Genomic DNA, 21,867 nt, shown 5'->3' with positions numbered 1-21,867 from the left:
AGCTCAACTGGAATTCCATCACCTCCACTAGCTTTGTTCATAGTGATGCTTCCTAAGGCTCACTTGACTTCACATTCCAGGATGTCTGGCTCTAGGTGAGTGATCACACCATCATGATTATCTGGGTCATGAAGATCTTTTTTGTACAGTTCTGTGTTTTCTTGCCGCCTCTTCTTAATATGTTCTGCTTCTGTTAGGTCCATACCATTTCTGTCCTTTATTGAGCCCATCTTTGCATGACATATTCCCTTGGTATCTCTAATTTTCTTGAAAAGATATATCATCTTTTTCCCATAATACTGTTTTCCTCTATTTCTTGCATTGATCACTGAGGAAGGCTTTCTTATCTCACCTCACTATTCTTTGGAACTCTGCATTCAGATGCTTATATCTTTCCTTTTTTCCTTGGCTTTTGGCTTCTCTTCTCTTCACAGCTATTTGTAAGGCCTCCTCAGCCATCCATTTTGCTTTTTTGCATTTCTTTTTCTTGGGGATGGTCTTGATCTCTGTCCCCTGTATGGTGTCACAAACCTCCTTCCATAGTTCATCACACACTCTATCAGATCTAGTCCCTTACATCTATTTCTCACTTCCACTGTATAATTGTAAGGAATTTGATTTAGGTCATACCTCAATGGTCCAGTGGTTTTCCCTACTTTCTTCAATTTAAGTCTGTATTTGGCAACAAGGAATTCATGACCTGAGCCATAGTCAGCTCTGTTCAGCTTCAGCTTCTTCAGCATTACTGGTTGGGGCATAGGTTTGGATTACCATGATATTGAATGGTTTGCCTTGGAAACAGATCATTCTGTCATTTTTGAGATTGCATCTATATACTGCATTTCAGACTCTTTTGTTGACTATGATGGCTACTCCATTTCTTCTAAGGGATTCTTGCCCACAGTAGTAGATATAATGGTGAAAGTGAAGTCGCTCAGTCGTGTCCAACTCTGCGACACCATGGACTGTAGCCTACCACACTCCTCTGTCCGTGGAATTTTCCAGGCAAGAATACTGGAGTGGGTTGCCATTTCCTTCTCCAGAGGATCTTCCTGACCCAGGGATCGAACCCAGGTCTCCCGCACTGTATGCAGACGCTTTACCGTCTGAGCCACCAGGGAAGTCAGATATAATGGTCATCTGAGTTAAATTTACCCATTCCAGTCCCTTTTAGTTCACTGATTACTAGAATGTTGACATTCACTCTTGCCATCTCCTGTTTGACCACTTCCAATTTGCCTTGATTCATGGACCTAACATTCCAGGTTCCTATGCAATATTGCCCTTTACAGCATCGGACCTTGCTTCTATCACCAGTCACATCCACAACTGGGTGGTGTTTTTGGTTTGGCTCCATCCCTTCATTCTTTCTGGAGTTATTTCTCCACTGATCTCCAGTAGCATATTGGGCACCTACTGACCTGGGGAATTCATCTTTCAGTGTCCTATCTTTTTGCCTTTTCGTAGTGTTCATGGGGTTCTCAAGGCAAGACTGCAAAGTGGTTTGCCATTCCCTTCTCCAGTGGACCACAGTTTGTCAGAACTCTCCACCATGACCCATCTGTCTTGGGTGGCCCTACACGGCACGGCTCATAGTTTCATTGAGTTAGTCTAGGCTGTGGTCCATGTGATTAGATTGGGTCATTTTCTGCGATTGTGGTTTTCAGTCTGTTTGCCCTCTGATGGAGAAGGATAAGAGGCTTATGGAAGCTTCCTGATGGGAGAGACTGACTAAGGGGGAAACTGGGTCTTGTTCTGATGGGCGGGGCCATGCTCAGTAAATCTTTAATCCAGTTTTCTGTTGATGGGAGGGGCTCTGTTCCCTCCCTGTTATTTGACCTGAAGCCCAACTATGGTGGAGGTAATGAAAATAAGTCGACCTCCTTCAGAAGGTCCCATGCATGTACTGCTGCACTCAGTGCCCCCAACCTGGCAGCAGGCCACCACGACCCACGCCTCTGCAGAGACTCCTGGACACTCCCCGGAAAGTCTGGGTCAGTCTCTTGTGTGGTCCCTGCTCCTTTCTCCTGAGTCCTGGTGCACACAAGGTTCTGTTTGTGCCCTCCAAGAGCCTATTTCCCAGTCCTGGGTAAGTTCTGGCAGCTCTGTGGTGGGGTTAATGGCGACCTCGTCCAAGAAGGCTAATGCCATACCCAGGTCTGCTGCACCCAGAGCCCCGGCCCTGTGGCAGTCCACTGCTGACCCGTGCCTCCACAGGAGACACTCAGACACAGTTCTGTCTCAGTCTCTGTGGGGTCTCTGGGTCCTGGTGCACATAAGGTGTCTTTGAGCCCTCTGAGCATCTCTGGCTGGAACGGGGTTTGATTCTAAATGCAAATCCGCCCTCCTACCATCTTGCTGGGGCTTCTCCTTTGCCCTGGACGTGGGATATCTCCTCACAGCTGGTCCAGCACCTACCATCTTACTGGAGTTTCTCTGACCTTGGACGTGGGGTATCTCCTCACAGCCGCCACTCCTGACCTTGGAAAAGCCATAGCTTTGAGTATACAGACCTTAGTCAGCAAAGTGATGTCTCTGCTTTTTAATACCTTACGTAGAATTCCTAATTCAACTCAACCAGGATTTGCTGTCTGCAGAGTCTTATACTTGCCTTTCCTCTTCCTACTCCAAAAACCTGGTCCTTCAGATAAGTAGTTCTCAGCCTTTTTATTTATCTGCTGAGATGCTTAATGTAAAACAGATGACATTGTATCTGTCACACAAGTGTTCTTGGGCATCTCCCAACACTGACTGAAGGTCAGCACCAACCCCTTGACTCCAAGCACATCATGATGCAAGTGTAGGACGTGACAGATCGTATTTTTCCTAAAACAGCATTGTCTCCCATCCCACACATTCTTCTTACAACATGTCTTTGACTATTTTTTCATTGCGCTATGGGGTGTGTATCTCCTTTCCTTGAATATGGACACACTTAAGACTGAAGCAGGGCACACGTGATGCTGTGGTGGGATCCAAGGCAAGGTGACTTCTGCTGGGCTCCCTTGGAATGGTTACTTTTGAAACACAGTCATCATTTCCAGAGGAAGCCCAGGCAGCCCATGGACGTCCACACAAGAGGAGTCAGAGCTCCCAGGTGAAGCCAGCTCTTACTTAGCAGTCATGTGTGTGATCATCTTGAACGTGGATCTTTGAGCTCTCAGTGAATCTGCCCCAGCTGAAGCCAGATCGAGCAGAAACAACAATTTCTGCTTAACCCAGCCCAAGCTGCAGCTTTTGAAAAAATAATTGTCGTGTTTTAAGTCACTATGTTTTGGAATGTTTTGCTATGCAAGAATAGGGAACTGATACAGATATGTGTGTCATTAGAAGAATAATCTTAAATTTGTTCTAATATATTATTAAGAACCCTTAGTGTTTTGGCTATTACTATTAATAAATAACTTGGCAACATATGTTATTATCAATTGTCAAAACTTCCTTGAGGCCTCAGTTAACATGCAGAGGTCTTTAGCAATATCTAATTCCTCTTTTCCTTCACCTTATCTTGGGATTGTTCAGTAAGAGTATGTAAAATAATATTAATTAATATTAATAATATTTACAGTATTTTCATGAGCAGCTTCCTCCTTTATGTCTGATTAGCATAATTCAGCATAGTTATCCATACCATGACATGTGTGTTAGGTTACCTTTGCTATTTTTGATGCTTATTTTAAATTCCATTTTGGGGAGCTGAGCTTTCACAGTTTGTTGCTGATGTACCAGGGTTTGCTGTTCACAAAGCAGAGAAATTGAACAGAATGCTGCTGATAAGGAAAATACAGGAAAAGCTATGCAGAAATATGGATCTCAGAGAAGTAAGCTCTCGGGCACCTGGAAGTGCAGCCTCTGTGGGGCTGAGCAACACTAAGAAAGGAAAAGTGTGAAGATACCTGTTGTGATCAGGTCAAGGGAACTGTGAACCTGACATTCATCAGAGGGGCGCTGGTTCTTCAGCGTCCACTTTGGCGTAAGAAGGGTTGGAGCCTGAAGCCATAAAATGACTTCGCTTTCTGTCTGATGCATCCATGAAGCTTTCGCGTGAGGTTGTTTTAATTTCTGCCACCCTGCTCCCACTTACAGAAAAAACAGAGGGTGGAAGGAACTCTGACCTCAGATTCAGAGATAATAAAAGAAAATATTAAAAAAAAAATAAAAATAAAAGAAACTAGCATCCTTCTGTCTCTCTCAGCTGGATTGCTAACTGCCTGTGTGACCTTGGAGACTTACTTCTCAAGCACCATTTTCCTCCTCTATTAAATGCAAGGGTTAGACTAAGGCTACATAGAGCTTTGGAATGTGCAATATGACTCCTGACACGTTATTTTATGTTCTGATTCTTGCTTTGTAAATATTTAGGAGTAAAATGTATGCAGAACTTGCCAAAGTCAGATGTATATTTATGAATCTCAGTGAATCGGCTGATTTTTACCCCCTAGGCCTCCAGAAGCCATTTTTGTTCAACAGTTTTTCTTGTTACTGTTCATCTTTTTCTTCCATGATTAAAATAAAAGATTTAAATGGCCACTATCATTAGCAAGTGACAGAACATTAGCAGGAACAGAACATTAATTTTAAAACTGAAAAATAACATGAAAGGTTAAAATTTTTAAATAGACGCAAGTGCTCAGAGTTGTGACTCTGTTTATAGTTATTTTAGTTGATTTATTGAGATTTACAAGCATTGTGGCTTTGCCAAGTTCTGTACACTTTTTTTTGCAAATATTTTTGTTGCAAAGCAAACTTTGCAACCTTAAACTATCCCTTTGGAATTAGTCACATGCTATTTGAGTCTCACCTTCTCATTTCACAGCTAAGAAGTGATTCATTTCTGTGTAATGGTGTTAACATCAGTATTCCATGGTGTTCTACACAGAAAACCACAGTGGGCACAGTCACTGTTTCTTGAGCTTACTTGCAAGGCAGAGTCTCAAAAGAAATGATTTTATCTTCGTTTTCCTAATGAGAGACCTGAAGCTTCGTGAAACTAACTTGCCCAAGATTATAGCTAGTTAATGATGTGCGGGTGTACTAAGTCACTTCAGTCGTGTCTGACTCTTTGGAACGCTATGGACTCTAGCCCGCCAGGCTCACAAGCCTTAAACTCAGGCAATACGATTCTAAACTCAGTTGAAATATATCCCTTCCTAATTTGGATTTCTTGCCAAAATATCAGTTTCTGGAGAGGATGGAGTTTATTTTGTACAGTCAGCTTGGAACAGGGCCTTGCCTGGCAGAAGAAGCAGGTGGGCCAGCCCGTGGCCCACAGACTATTTTCTCCCATCATGATGGGAGGGAGTGACTTTTTTCCTTCTGTGCACAGATGTCTAAGGATGTCTGGGCTTCTGGGAATCCAGGCCAAAGAAAGAGAGGCTCTAAGAAGAAGACACTTGACTCCTTCCTGGTAGTCCTGACTTTTCCATTCCAGCTTTCTGTCTCAGGATGTTTACTGTTTAGCAGTTGATGAGGAGACACAGTGCTGAAGGAAAAAAAAGTCATTTCTTATAAGCTAATGATTCAACTTCTAAACTCTCTGAAAATGAAAAGCTTTTCAGTCCTCTACCCCCTTACTTTCCTGTCTAACTATATAAGTTTATGTGATTTAATTGTCTAGGAAACTTAGTAGTCATCTACTCAATAACCCTTGTATCCCACTGGCCATTTAACTTCCCTTGTTCTTTTGAATTTGGGAGCATTGTTTACTCTATATGAAGGAGTTTTGGAAAAGGCCAGAAGGCAGGCTCTGAGCTGAAGAAATAATAAAAAAATAATGCTGTAATCATAACAATTCATTATTTGTTTTTAAGCTTGATCTTTCAGAAGGTTATTATCTGGAGTTGAATACTAATGGATTCAAGCTCTGTTTATGCAAAGGAAATCTTAAACAACAGTGTTCAGGAGAGAAGGACATTAATCAGCAGAGAAGAGGGCCTTGTGCCTAATAATGTTTGCATAATAGCTACCCTTGAGTGTATTGCTTGACTTAAAAATAAATATTCATGTTTTCCATCTCCAGTACAATTGGAAATTATTTGTGGTTATGATTCTTTTATATGCTCTTCTGTCTGTTCAGGGGAACTTTAAATTGGGAAGCTAGGAAACCAAAAGACATAAATAAAGATGTTGCGAGTGGAGTGAGGTAGCAACGGAAAGCTGCCGTGATGGGGGCACATGAGCTGAGAGCAGGTCGCAACTCTGTTCTCAGGAAGGGAGGGGCTGAATCAAACTGGCAGGTGTCAGGACATTTACGTGATTCTCTGATTTACTTTCGACTCCTCCTTAGCTTCTCAATACTCACAGGATACAAATGTAGGTCCCTTCTCTGGACAAAGAGGTGCTCACCGGAGTGGTCCCACTGGAACTTCACAGTCACGACGTGTGACAAGCCAGCCTCAGGTGTGATCATGCAGACCTCCTCCCAGGGCCCTTCGGACAGTCTGTTAACTTCCAAGTCCTCATTTGTATTTTCCCTTCATCTTTTAAGGATGTCCCAAATGTGTTTGCTAATTAAACCACTGATTGTGGAAGAGTTGGCTTAACTTCACCTCCTCCAGCAATCCTTTGAACTCGGCAGGTAGCCAGTGAGTTTCCCCCCCCCAGTCTCTCATTCATCTGTTCACTCATGATCAGTACTCCTCCAATAATATTTATCCTGGAGAATTTTATCATCCTGACTTATTGCTTATATGCACCAAATGTTATTCACTGGTGCTTTAAGTTAGGAAATTCTCCTTTTCTCTCTCCTTTATTCATTCTTTTTTCTATTTAAGTGTCTGAGAAGTGTTTCAATGTGGTCTTGAAAATACAGGCTCTATATTGTTAGGAACGTCTGTGTGTCATTTTCAAGGCTTTTCACGAACTGCCTTCTCAGGCAGTTACCCTAACCTTCCTTCTCTCCTAAATGGATATAGAAGATCCTGTAGCATAAAAGCCCAAACTGAGTTATTCACCCATGCCTGCATTGCTCATACTTGCCCCTGCCTCCCTCTCCCTGTCCTCTCATGCAGAGTTGACATCTTGGGAAAGCTCTACCGTTTCACTGGCTCCTGCAGCCCGGCCTCACCTCTGATGAGGGCCGTATGAACAGTGATATGCCCGATTGACTTCACACACCAATTCACCCTTCTTGCTAGGCTCCTTCTGAAGTGTGTGTATGTGTTTTTCATATACTTAGGCATAGTCACAGAAGTACTATAATCTATCCCTTTTGTCAATATAACTTATCCTATTTATAAAGTGCTTATTTGGCTTCATCTTTACTACAGAGAAGTGACCAGGACAGCTGTTAATCTTACTTTTAGATATGAAAGTTAATTTAAAACGTTTGACTTCTTAAGGCTGAGAGGTGAAGAATTGATGCTTTCAAATTGTGGTGCTGGCAAACTCTTGAGAGTCCCTTGGGCTGCAAGGAGATCAAACCAGTCAATCTTAAAAGAAATCAACCCTGAGTACTCATTGGAAGGACTGATGATAAGGCTGAAGCTCCAATACTTTGGCCACCTGATGTGAAGAGCGGACTCATTAGAAAAGACCGTGAGGGTGGGAAAGATTGAGGACAGGAGTAGAAGGGGCTGGCAGAGGATGAGATGGTTGGATGGCATCACCACCTCAATGGACATGAGTTTGAGCAAACTCTGGGAGATAGTGAAGGACAGGGAAGCCCGGTGTGTATAGTCCATGCAGTTGCAGAGTCGGACATGACTTAACGACTGAACAACAAATAAATTGCAGAGATCGGAATTAGACTCCAGTTAAAGATTATTTCCTTTCATTTTCCTTAGGCCCCACAAGCCCGAAGACCTACTATAGGGTGAACTCCCAGAGGGCACAGGACAGAGCCTGGGATGGTCCAGGGACCTGCATTGTGGGGTGATTGAGCTACACAGTCTCTGCGTGCCCTGAGAGAGACATTTCCCTTTGAATGTCAGTGTCCCATCTGTAAAAGGAAGAATGAGACACGTTTCTTAGGTTCTTTTGACATACACCATTTTATGAATTCCCTTTCTGTTATTTTTTAGAGACATGTATTTGTTTACTTGTCTGTGCCAGGTCGTAGCTGCAGCACGCAGGATCTTTAGTTACGGCACGAGAACTCTTAGCTGTGACACGTGGGGTCTAGTTTTCTGACCAGGGATAGAACCCCACCTCCCCTGCATTAGGAGTGCAGAGTATTAGCCACTGGACCGTTAGAAAGTCCCCTTTTCTGTTATTTTTATCTCCATTGCCTTTCACTCCTTTCCTCTTTGCTCTCTTTTCTGTCTGGAGAAGGAAATGACAACCCACTCCAGTATTCTTACCTGGAGAATCCCATGGACAGAGGAGCCTGATGGGCTATAGTCCGTGGGGTCACAAAGAGTTGGACATGACTGAGCAACTAGCACTCTTTTCTATCATTTCATCAACTGATTGGTACACACTGACCATGTACGAAGAGCATTATTGCGCCTGGAGCCATAGTCCCAGCTTAAACAGCTTGTTATAGAAAAGAAACATTCTTCCCTCTCTGTCCTATTCTTCCTTTCTCGCTCTTCTTCCTTCATTCTTCCTTCCATGCTCAAGCAGCCATCATCATTTCCTAGGGTTTCCAAGACTTCTGCTTTGGTCAGAGGGAAGGCACTCGGCCCTGGGCCTCTGAACAAGTTGAACATGTCTGTGGTTCTTGGCTTCTGATCATCCAGGGCCCATGAGTGCGCATGATGAAAGCTTCACAGGCTTTGTTCAGTGATAGTCGAGGGCACCATGTGCTTTGATACTGCATTTTTGGCCAACTGTATATGAGAGACTCCAAAATAAGAGTAAAATGATACTTTGAAAAATAAACTTCAAACCTTCTGATTTTGAGGGGAGTGACTTTAAAACTTTAAAATGATCTTTTTCTTGAGCAGTTTTAAAATATAGGTATTTTTCTAAAGGGACCATTTCTGACCTAATACAACTGTCCCCTTTAGGAATCATAACCACCATTAGACAGTCATATATTCTTTTCCTCTTTTATTAGTTATGTTTTTTTCATTTTTCTTCTGCATCCCACATGACATGCACAGGTACTTAGATTATTTTCCCCTCAGCTAAGTAGAAGAAAATGGCAGCCCACTCCAGTATTCTTGCCTGGAGAGTCCCATGAACAGAAGAGCCTGGCAGACAACAGTCCATGGGGTCGCAAGAGTCGGACACGACTTAGCAACCAAATCACCACCACCACCACCACCACCAAGTAGCCTTACAATTAGTTTAATTAAACTTTCAGAGTTATTTCTATAAGAATCACCAATGAATTTTATGTTAAATGTATGATTACTTTCTTTAGAACATAATTAAAATATGTGTTTCTTCTTTATTGTCTCTAATCCTTCTTTCCATAGCAGTAGGTATTTATTTATAATTATAGAACACAAAATTGCTAATAATTTTTGAACCCCCAGAGGACAAAGTAGAAGGAATTAGGAAGAAGGGAGCAGAAACAAGCCTAATGATCAGGCATTCTGCATCAGTGGATGAGATGAGAACATTTATATGATTTTATAAACCCTTTCAAAGATCTGATATAATTGAGACTTGCTGGTTTACAGATGTGGAAACTGAGGCTCAGAGGGGTTAAATAACTCACCTAGTATTCCACCGCCTGTAAGGGTCAGAGCTAAGATTGGAATCCAGTATGTGTGACTCTACATTTCATGTTCACTTTTCTGTACCAGGGCTGGAGGGGGCTCCAGTCGGCTCTAGAATGATGTACAAGATGAATGCTCAGGGAGGGAAGGGCTGAACAGAAGGCCTCAGTCTGTCCCACGTTTCAACCTTTGGCATGCTTCTCCTCCCCTGATCCCCACCCCTAATGTAGACTGTGTCTCCCAAACATGGATCCAGCCCTTTGTAATATTTTCATGAGAGGGTCTTCTACTAATGGGACATCTCTCTTTTGTCTTTCACAGCAATTTTGCAGGCAGTAATAGCTGGTGATCTTATGAAGGTAAGATATCTTCCTACCAGAACTTTTGGTGATTCTTTAAGAACTCTAAATGAGCATAATTTCTCACCAAGTTTTCATGATCCCATTTATCATTTCCCATCCCCCTGGTGCTAGCTGGGTAGAAGGCAGAAGGATGTTCTTTTTGAGAATTGAGCAGAGAGGATGAGAAGCGTCCTTGTAGCATCGCCATGTCTCCAAACAGCAAAGGGTCTGTGCAAAGGTACATGCTGGCTGTCTGCCTTGACTGGTTACAACTGATACGTGTCCCCAGGAGACAGTGCCTTGGGTTCCTGCTATCTGGAACTAATATTTGAAGTTTAAAGATTTATTTCAGCCCAAGTCTTTAAATGAATGCAGCTATAAGAATAACCTGGATAATACCCAGAAATACTTTCTTTAAGCAAGAGACAACATCATGCAACATTATTGCCGTTTTGAACTCTAGGGATCACAGTTAATCAGAAGATAACTCTGATCTGCCTTGAATATTGTGATTTGTGCTCATGTTTTCCGGAGAATTTAGTTCAGAGGAAACTGCTGTCTCCTGAGTGAATGCAAATTCTGAAGTCAGACTGTCTGGGTTCAGATCTTGGCTCTGCCTTTGACTACATATGAGACTTTGTATAATTACCTAATTGTCTCTGGGCCTCCGTTTCTTCATCTGTAAAATAGAATCACGTTGCTCTTCTCTTTGCTTTACTGTGAGGATTGAATATAAAATTCATGTAAAGCTCTTAAGATTGTTCCTATAACTTCATAGAAGGGACTCTCCCAAGATAGCTATTTTGTTAATACAGTGTTAATCTGTGTTCCTTTGATAGTTAAACATAGCAGGGAGACAAATATTTGTTATAAAGTATAATATAGTCCATGAATACCCAGAAAGCTATATTTGGTCCCAAGTTATTTTCAGGTGTCAGGACTTAAGACTGCCTGGGTATCCCTGTATATGCTGTAATGGCATTGATCTGCTCTGTATTATCAGCAACTTTCCCAGGCAGAGGCTCCAACTAACTCAAGTTCAGTACTATCCCAGATTGAGAACCCAGAAGCCTTAAAAGAAAGTTAAGAAGCACTAGCTCAGTTGATAAAGAAGCCACCTGCAATGCAGGAGACCCCGGTTCGATTCCTGGGTCAGAAAGATCCGCTGGAGGAAGGATAGGCTACCTACTCCAGTATTCTTGGGCTTCCCTAATGGCGCAGCTAGTAAAAAAAATCCACCTGCAATGCAGGAGACCTGGGTTCGATCCCTGGGTTGGGAAGATCCCCTGGAGAAGGGAAAGGGTGCCCATTCCAGTATTCTGGCCTGGAAAATCCGATCTATGGACTGAGTAGTCCTTGGGGTCGCAAAGAGTCGGACACGACTGAGCAACTTTCACATACACACAAGCTCTTGTATATAAGTTCTTTGGAAGCACATCTGTTGAATAAACTGAGAAACCTCAGAGCTACATTGTTAACAGGTTACTAGCAGAAAACAAGTGCTGAGAAGGTTGTCAGCATCTTGTTAAACTGTCATCTTCAGACACACATCCCTGGGCATGGTGCCCGTGCCATGACCAGATCACAGTGTCACTAGGAATTGTTAAAGAGGAAAGTGCTCTCTAAGCAGCGTGTATACCTGAATTCAGTGCCGTTTCCAGGCAGTGGATTAAACCAAATATTATCCTCTATTCCCTGAAAAGCCTTTTTGGATTCTGTGAGCAAGAGGCATGAGTTCAGACCTGATCCCTGCTCTTGGAGAGTTTCTAAGCCAGAAAATTTTGCAAAATGTTGCTGTACCTATGAAATCACTTCATTTTGTTTTGTATATACTTTTACTCTAGGCAACAGATTTTCCAGGGCCCTGGGCGTGTTACTGCACTTCTTTGGTACTTAACAGAGAATTATATGAGAGAAGGGAAATCACTATATTCAGCTGGTGGCCTTATTTCATTCTCTGTTATAATTCTTTCCTAGATGACTGAGAAATGACTCGGTAACATCTGATTTACTGAGAGGTGAAATATAAAACCTGAGGGTTTTTTCTTTTTCACTTTTTTCTTTCTTTTCCTTCCCAAGTACTTTCCCCTCTTTTTTATCTTCTTCCATTTCTCTGTCCCATGCAGAAAGTACTATAAATATTAAATACTCAACTGGGTATGTGTGTCACGAGTGTGAGGAAGGAGGGGGAGAAAGGGCGAGTTGAAGGGGGAAGCCAGGTCCAAGCACACCAATGAACTGAGAATAGACCCTGGATCAGCCCTGCATGCAGGATGTCATGAGTAGCTCCTATCCACCGGGCTGCACAACATACCCATGGCCTAACCTAGTGGCCACAGTCTCTATGAACACCACAGCAATGCAAAATCAGGGCAGCTGATGGATTGGGTCTCTGCTACTCTGTGAGCCCAAATCCTTTGTGGATCTTCCCACAAAGAATGGATGTGTCATTGTGAGACAGTACAGTTGAACAGAACAGGATTCTTAGATTGTCGTGGAAAACAGTTACTACTTCTTCCTGTTCCTTTGCTTCTCAGTTTAGGCATGAAAGCTCTGTATGTTCCTTGCGCACGCTCAGTCGCTTCAGTCATGTCCGACTCTTCGCATCCCTATGGACTGTAGCCTGCCAGGCTCCTCTGTCTATGGGGATTCTTCGGGCAAGAATACTGGAGTGGGTTGCTATTTCTTCCTCTAGGGAATCTTCCAAACCCAGAGACTGAACCCACATCACTTATGGGCAGGTTCTTTACCACTAGTGCCACCTGGGAAACCCCATGTTCCTTACTTCCAGTCAACTGCTCCTTTTTGATCAGTTTCCTAGAAAGTCTTCCATGATTTTTTCCATCCCCCACTTTATGTTTTCCTAGTGCCCTGTGCTATCCTCCTCATTGTCTTCTTCATCTCTGTGCGATTCTTTAAAAATCTCTCCCTCCCATGGACACTGAGGTCTTGGAGGCTTAGAGGTCAGAGGTCAAGCTGTATTCATGTTAGTTTCCCTGGCATCTGGCACATGGCTAATCTGTAGTTGTATTTGAGTGAATGTATGAATTATCAGTTTATTCTCTTTGACCTTAGGAGTTGTTTTTTTGTTTTTGTTTTTATAATGCTATGCCATCTAACTTCTTGGTGGTAGACACATTCCTTTTGCTTATTACATGCTGGATTAGTTGATTCTTATTTATTCTAAAGCTACATTTTAGAAGCTCCAGTAAGGCCCTTGTTCTGATTATAGCAGTTTAGAGAACAGAGATCCATTTTCACTTACATTACAGTTCGGTAATGTGCAGTATTTCACAGACTTAAGACTGTGTCCTCATTTAGCGCCTAATTCTCAGGCTGCAAAATCTGTTTTCCCCCCAGTCTTTTGGAAGTCTTTTAGGTTTCTACTACTACAGTCTCTGAACCCTTTTGGTTCTCACCCCATGGATCATCTCAAGCCTTGTTGGGTGGTATGTGTTGGATGATAAATAGAAGGCAGGCAGACTGCAGATCTGGACGAAGGAGGGAGCCAGACACGGCTGTGCATGTGTCTGCTGTATGCCTGTGCATGTGATCTCATGTGGGGAAGGGGCAAGCAGCTTCTGTACTCAGTAGCTGGGCTCATTAGAGAGGGCAGAAACAATTAAAGGGCGGAGGGCGCGTCGCTACCAGACGTCAAGCTCTTCCTGCCTATACACTTAATTGTTCTTTAACTCAAGAACGCTCAGCCTGCATAGGGAAGCTTTCATTCTCCTCTCTTTCATTTTTTCAGTGCCCAGAAAAGAAAAGGACCAAAAAACCCAGAAAGGGAACAAATAATTTAGCATGCTTCCATTCCCTTAGGCTGTTCAGCACCCACTTACCCTCTCCGGAATTTGCGGAGACACTGGCCATCTATTTGAGTGATAACACAACCCAGGAATGTTACTTCATCTCTTTGGCTTTTCCCTGTGTCCTCTGAGGCTGTAGACATTTGTGGTTTGCTACATTACTTTTATTTTATCACCAGCTAGCTGCTTTCCTTGTTCCGGACTCTGTCTGAGTTGCTTTTCCTATGTCTCTTTTTCAGCTAATAGAAAGCTATAAAAACGGAGGCAGCCTGCTAATTCAGGGACCAGACCACTGTTCACTCCTTCATTACGCAGCTAAAACCGGCAACGGGGAGATTGTGAAATATATCCTTGACCACGGTGAGTAGGCATAGCTAACCAGGAATCAATTATCCATGAAACAGACTGCATTTTCGAAGTTGACTTTCATCCAGGCTGTCCTCAGAATGGCGGAGAGACCCTTGAGCTTTCGCTGACTCTCCTTGCTTGTATGACAGAGCCAGGATTCCAGATCCCTGGCACAGGTCACCTTAACCAAGCGCCTTTATCTTTACCCTAACCACCTTAACCTTAACAGAAATCATTTCCATATCAAGGCCTTTGCAGGGTATTTGGGGGCTGATTACTTACAAAATGAAAGACAAAACCGAACGTGGACTTGCCATCATGTACTGTTTGGGGAAGGGCTTTTATGTTTTGTGAAGTTAACTAGTTGGGACTAGGTATCTAATCCATGTTTATAGCTGATCATTCTGAGGAGTAATGCACATATTTATTTCCATCTTTCTAGTTTCCCCTTTTTTTTCTATTTGAATCTCATTCACCTTTTCAACTCAAGTCACCTTTTATTCTCTTCGAAAATATCTGGTGCTGCCGTGTCTCCTGTGGCAGGCCATGTTCACCCGCTGGACAGCCTCCTAACGGGGTTTGTAATCTGGTGTTAAATGGTGACCTCAGCATCTACCTCTAATAGCCCTTCAGAGGCACAGACATGTCAGAGGAGTATCAAATCTTGACCATACTTTCTGCTTCCCATGTTTATAGTGTTTCTAGGACTGAAAAATAGGATAGAAGCAGGCAAACTCTCCCTGGCTTGGCTGTTTTTGAGGAATCTCTGGCTCTGCTGAATTCAGGTATATAGAGATCCTATTTTCTGTGAGCCCTAGCACTGAGCCGATGGCCACCCTCATTGTATCCACATTTAGGCTGTAAATAGTAAGCATTTTAGTACGCAGTCACATTCCCTTTTTTAAAAAACTGAAGTATAGTTCATTTACAGGGTGTCAGTTTCAGCTGTACAGCAAAGTGATTCAGTTAAAGACATGTCTGTTCAGTTGCTCAGTTTTGTCCAACTCTTTGCAACCCTATGGACTGTAGCCCTCAGGGCTCCTCTCTCCATGGGATTTTCCTGGCAAGAATACTGGAGTGGGTTGCCATTTCCTCCTCCAGGGGATCCTCCCAACCCAGGAATTGAACCCATGTCTCCTGCATTGCAGGCGAATTCTTTACTGCTGAGCCACTGAGAAGTTATACATATATTTAATCTTTTCCAGATTCTTTTCCCATTACAGATTATTACAAGATAGTGAATATAGTTCCCTGTGCTATATAGTAGGTCCTTGCTGTTTATTTTCTATACAGTCGGGTGTATCTGTTAATTCCAAACTCCCAATTTATCCCTCCCCTTTCTTTTCCCCTTTGGTAACCATAGATTTGTTTTCTATGTATGGATTTACATTCCTTCTTATTCCTCTTTTTATTCAGTTCAGCAAACATGTCTTATTCTATTTACTCATTCATTCATTCATTGAATATTTGTGGGGTGCTTCACAGGAACTATCTGTCATAAACCAGCACACACACAAATAAAATATAGTCTCTGTCATCAAGCAGTTGCAGGATAAAAAATACAATCATATGCATCGTTAAATTGAAAGCAGTTGTATGTAGGACTCTTAAGTCCTATTGTAAAGTCACAAACAGAGCTGCCATATCTCAAGCACTGGTTGTATGCCACATGCTTAGAATGAACACATCCTATCATTTAATCTTTACAAGGACCTTGTAAAGGATTAGACTCTCAGTCCCATTAAACTCGCCTTGCTTTTGTCTTCAATACGTTCTCACCATGGAGAGTTTGCCTGAACCCTTGGCCTGAATTATGGCAGAAAGAGTGGTTTAGGAAGAGGAAAGGGTATTCAAGTAGGATGGTCACCATTACAGGCTCCTCCCCTCCTCCACCCCCCCCCACCCCCCCCACCCCCCCACCCGCCCCAGTAGGCTAGATTGGATTGTCCCGAGCCTGTCTGCCCCAGAAAGCCTACATCTATTCCTGGCGCTGTGTCAGGGGTGTGTATATTCTGTCTCCCACTCCCCATTCAGCCTCCAGCAATTACAGCATGCCTCTTTAAACAATGACTTGAATAGACAGTGGTGGCATAAATTCTATTTGTCTTTTGCACACACACACAAACTATAGGTGTTTTTCTGTAGTGACTCTTCCAAAAGCTGGTGACAGGCAGAACCAAATATTAGAACCCAGCCCCATAGATAGTGCATAAAGGTCACAAAGCTTCCATAGTTATTTTTCTCTTAATAGAAAAGATCTCAGAATTTCCCCTGGACAAAGTGAAGGTGAGCCTTAGATATATGCCCTCACCTTGTTTGCTTTAAGCTCAGGTTCAAGTTCTCCTGGTGGCTGTCATCTTGATCATTCTCAATTCTTCCCTCCTGTTTGGCTTTTACCCACAAAGTTGGGTGCTTGCCCTCACACCTTAATCTGCTCGGTACCCAAGTACCTCTCTAGGGTTGGTGAGACATCGGCTCTCTATTAGAGTGATGAGACCTCCTAAAAATTCTTTCTCCTCCCCGCTCTACCTCTCCTGAAGAACAGGAATTCCCCTCCCTGGTTCTGGGATCCTTTCTCCATCAGTGATCTGCTGGTATCTCACTTGGTCTTATCTGTCAGGCTGCAGGGAACTGCAGTTTTGACTGAGTCTGTATTTAAGATGGATTCTCACGTGTTCGGGGCTGTCAGCTGGGGTGGCTGGGACACCTGGGCTTTCATCCCAGGCTTTTTCACAGCATGATGATCCCCAGGTTTCAGGAGGGTGAGGATGGAAACTTCCAGACATTCAGAGGCTGGGCTGGAGAAGTCTGCCTCATCTCTGTGGCATTCTGTCAGCTAAAACGGGTCATGGAGGCAGCCCCAGCTCCAGGGCTGAAGAAATAGACCTCTCTGCTCCATAATTAATGGACGTGTTTAATCTGCCTCCTCCCTTACTCTCTGTCTTCTTCAGCTGAAAATGGTGATCTTCTCATTATCCTGAACTACTGACTCACTTGGAATTCCCTGGTACTCAGCTTTTATATCTTCCCTTGGTGTAGGGTCCTAAGCTAGGGCTTCAAGATTTAGCAAATAAAAATATAAGACACGATAACATTTTTTTAGCATAAGTATGTCCCATGCAATATTGGGAACATGCTTACACTAAAAACCAGAAATCCTCTTTTCAGCTGAGTCTCCCCAGGGGCTTGAATGAGGAGGCTTGAGATGGTATTGCTCTAACACTGTGGATTTTCACAACTCCCACCACCCACTTCTCTTTCCACTGCCTTAAATAAGACAGCCCCTCTAACTCGGGCTCCCAGGGCTTGGAGTTTCTAACCAAACTGTAGATCAGCGCACACGCTTTTCCTGCCATGAAATCCAACTGGCACATCTCAGTGCTTGCACCAAAGCCTGACATTCCAACACCAGACTCCTTTCTCTTGGATCCCAAGAGTGAATCGTGCAGTACAGAGTGAGAGATTTTGCAAAGAGTGAGTCGTGCAGGAAGAATTTGTTAGTAACTTGGGGAAGGGAGAAGCTTATATTTCTCATTTTTTGGTTAGCTTTTGTGAATTAGTCACTTTAATATTTACACTAAGGAGAAAACACGATATTCTTGTAATCACCTCCGCTTTGCTCACGGGCAGTTCTCACGGTCACTGCATCTGCTTCATGGGTCTCTAAATGGCCGGTGGATATATGACTCTGAAGATCATGCAGCCAAACCCATCTCTTCTGTCTGAAAATAAAATCTTACTATGATCTACAGTCCAAAGATCACTGTATATTGATGGGTGGCTATTTTTAACCTTTTAGTACCACAGTCAAATAATAAAAACGGATCTGTAGCTGAATTTTATTAAAATTAGTATTTATCAACCTGATGGTCAATTCAGGTTGACTGAATTGATGGTCAGTTTCATTCATAACATCAACTTCATTATTTCTAGTTGTTGAGGAGCATGGATGTGAAATCTACCGACATTGTCAGCCTAATTCTCCATGTTGTTTAAGAGCTGAGCACTTTGGTTCAACCATTTCTGTTGCTGTCATTTGTCTTACTAGCTTTAGTTGCTGATATGACTTTATAAACTTGCACATTTAGAACTGAAAACTGTCTTTGCAGAACTAGTCATCTCTCTTAAATTGCAGCAAGCCCTTTGTGGTGTGTTTGAAGTCAGGGACACATACCCAGAAAACATGACACCTTCTCTACTCTGTAATCATCTTCTTAGTGTGGTCTCTGCTCAGCAAATAGTCTTGCCTGATTAATAATGATGCTGACTCTGAAATTCCCCTGATTTGATGGAAAATAGCCTTTGCTGAGATGCCTCTGTAAGGCTGGGGTTCAGAGATGTCTACCAAACTATGGCATCGTATTGATAAGTTAACAGATTTACGGTCGATGGATCTGATCAGTTTGAATTCACATAAATAAAAGAATAAATCCATGCAGATTTTATACTGTGGCAAAGATCAAGAGACACCCCTTCTTGCCATCTGAGTTGCTGCAAACCTCTTGAAATTGTAGTTTTTTAATTTTTGTGTTTTAAACTTGATTCAGGTCCTTCCTTGGCTTTATCGTATATAAATCCTAAAGACTGTTCAAAGAACTGCCTGTCAGGATGCCTTTCAAGACAAGGGTCCTAAGAAATCAGTGGGCCCTTTTCAAGGGGCATGACTGATGGGACTTATTTGCCTCCTGCATCCTTACTCCAGGGAACACCTCTCTCCTCTCTGCTTCACCCTCTTCTTCATGTCTTATTGATGGTGGGGGTCCGCAGACAGGATGCCTCTTGAATGGGAGTCGTGAGAGCTTAGTCATTCTCCCAGGCACCACATTCAGCCATGAATTTCTCTTCTCAGGGCTCTTTTAAACACGGGCTGGGGGGCCATGGGACCTGTGGTTATTTCTCAAAAGCCACAGGAGGGTTGAATTTTTCTCGTCCCTCAGCTTCTTTGGGACGTCTTCTCTTAAATACACAACATGCTGCTTCCCTTTATGAAAAACTGGAATTTGGGCAATGGGAGGGTTGAAAAGAGAATGGAGGTGGGAGAGAGAGCCTAAGAATACCACAAGGACCCGGTGGAGAGAGGAGGACGGGAGGGATTCCAGAGGAGAGCCCCCCACCCCCCAGCGGTTCCTGCTTTTCAACTCCTTTCAACCATATTTTTGCCCACTCCCTCCTCCCTCGTTGTACCCTCCCAGAGACTTTTGTGGCGTCTTAGTCTTTAACCACCGGGCACATTTTGCTCTTTTGTTTTTATTCTCCCAGCGCCCACCCCCCTCTGCCCCCTACTGTGTTTCCTGATAGAAATCTCACTCATGCATTTCCTTTCTGATTTCAATGGCTTACTTTGTCTTCCCTCTTTTTCTGCCTTCAGTCTTTCTTTTCTCTTTTTTTTCCACCCACCCCCGTCTCTGCCTCTGGTCCCCAAGAGAAACGACCCCTGTCCCGCTGGGACAGGATGATGGTGCTGTTGAGAGTTCCCAGTGCCGGCTCTCCCCACATCTGTGCAGCTTTTGTCGGCGCTCAGGAGGATTTGGAATGGTCTGCTGGCAGCGTCAGGGAGACTAATGGGAAATGAGGTCCAGAGGGAGAGAGGCCACGGGGAGGTGGGGGGACAGCAAAGGGGATTTGGATGGCTCGGTGTGGGAAGCAAATTAAAGGATGCATGTGACAAAAGACACATCATATATAATACAAGCGCAATGGTGATGATACAATTGCATGGGTTCCTGGAAGAGCCTCTGGGATGAGCACTGACTGGGCAGTCGATTTGAAGTTTGGAAGGTTTGACTACTTACCACGCTGTCACTTTTTCAACGTTGGGAAATTTGTGAAGTTTTGCTTCTCTTTTGAATTCCCTGCCCCATATCTGAAAACTAATGTGTTTCTGCCCACAATGTATTTTTCTTTCCCCTTTATTTTTCAGACCATTTCTCAGATAACATAGCTTTTTTTTTTTTTTTTTTAAATCCATGTTCCTTTTATGGATCTTTCTCTCTTAGGAAAAAAAGTGTGATATTGGCCAGGATCCAAGTGGATTTTTAAATGTTATTCATTCATTCAAAACGTCTGTCCCATACACTTTTAAACAGAAATATTATTGTAATAATCACTGCTCATCTTTATTGTTCTGAGTGCTTTATGTGTATTTATGTATTTGATTCTTACAACAAGCCCACAAGGTAAGTTCTCTTATCTCTACTTGACAGGTGGTAAAACTGAAGTGTAGTAAAGCTGGATGACTTGCAAAAGCTCATCCATAATATAAGATATGGTCTCTGCTGTGCATATTCCTAAAACTCAGTAAGAGAAATAAAGCATGAATGAACAACCACAGTTCAGGGTAGTTTGAAATGAATATCATGTACAGGATTCTACTGATAACTGGCACCTATGGAAGGGCGATCACCTTCTGAAACGTTCATGGAGAAATCGGTACCTATAGCCCCTCAATAGAGATTCAGTAGTTGCTTCCTGGTGCAAGTCAGCTGGGGGCTGAACTGTAGGTGTTTTAGTAAACCCTGGGGAGACAGAAAGCCAAGACTTCTATTCAGGGAACAGTCAGGAATTCTCTGCTGATAATTTAATGGCAGTTAAATTAGTTCCAGTTCCTTAGGGGAGATGCATAGTATCCACAAACAGAACATATGTACACATGCCAAACAAAGCCCAAACCCAAATGTTCCCCCATTGATCTATTTGAAGGAATTCCATCCTTATTTTCTCTTTCTCCTGTTCTTTACCTATGGCTGAGGCTGAAATTAACTTTTCCAAAAATCACAGTTGGTACTTTTCACATGTATTTTTTTCTTTCAAGGGAATATACTTGTGGTCTTTGTTAATGGTTTTTGTTTTTCTGGACGTGCTCCCACCTCCAAATCTTACACTCATGCTACGAATCTACACAGGGCACTATTAGACAGCACGATGCACTGTTTTTGTTCCAAGAAAACGTAATTTTTATTGTTTGCAAAATGTAATTCTACTCATGTACATTTTTGTACAAAATTCCTTTTTATCTTTGAATCGAAGTATAGTTGATTCAGTGTTGTGTTAATTACTGCTATACAACAAAGTGACTCAGTTTTGTGGACTTGTATACACACACATGTTATTTCATATTCTTTTCCATTATGGCCTCTCATAGTATACTGAACACAGTCCCTGTGCTACACAGTAGGACCTTGGTGTTTATCCATTCTGTATCTGTCAGTTTGCATCTGCTAATCCAAACTCCCAATTCACCCCTCTCCCAGCGCTCTCCTCCTTGGCAACCGCCAGTTTATTCTCTGTGTCCCTGATTCAGTCTGTTTCATGGATAGGTACGTTTGTGTCACGTTTTAGATTCCACATAGCAGTGATAGCTTGATACACTATTAAAAACAGCTCCCATTAGGTCACTGGAGACACACATAGGGAGGGAAAGCCCAGTTCTGTCTCAGACTCCAACCTGGCATTCACGCCTCTGTCCTTTCTTCTCCTAAATCTTCTTGCTGTCAGTTAAGTCCATCTTTCCAGAGTCCATCTTTCTAAAATCTTTAATTGAAGTTTCTTTGGGTATTAATTAAGAGCAAAAAGATACATCTTGTTTTAGTATCAGCACCTCTGTCAAGGACAGAGAGAGGAAGGAGGAGACGATAAACAGCTCCAGGCGTGCCTGACTCCCAGATAAGAGGATCAGCTCTGGAATCCTGCTGGCTTGGCTTCATTTATAGTGATTCTTGTCAGAAGTTTGAGGAACAAGCTTCTTTTCTTTGTCTCACT

At 42.9% G+C, this 21,867-nt stretch overlaps 1 protein-coding gene across 2 annotated transcripts in view; it reads left to right on the top strand.

Annotated features, from left to right (window-relative positions):
- DGKI (diacylglycerol kinase iota) overlaps window positions 1-21,867 on the top strand; it is a 504,155-nt gene that overhangs the window by 462,877 nt on the left and 19,411 nt on the right. For both annotated transcript variants that reach the window (XM_068972548.1, XM_068972547.1), the window contains 2 exons: window positions 9,933-9,970; window positions 14,001-14,121. In XM_068972548.1, coding sequence (XP_068828649.1) covers window positions 9,933-9,970; window positions 14,001-14,121 — 159 coding nt within the window. The remainder of the gene's footprint in view (window positions 1-9,932; window positions 9,971-14,000; window positions 14,122-21,867) is intronic.

This window comes from Capricornis sumatraensis, chromosome 5 (genome assembly GCF_032405125.1).
Source record: "Capricornis sumatraensis isolate serow.1 chromosome 5, serow.2, whole genome shotgun sequence".
In the NCBI taxonomy this organism is placed as follows: Eukaryota; Metazoa; Chordata; class Mammalia; order Artiodactyla; family Bovidae; genus Capricornis; species Capricornis sumatraensis.
Note: the sequence above shows the minus strand (reverse complement) of the source record. Positions and strands in the feature narration are given on the sequence as shown.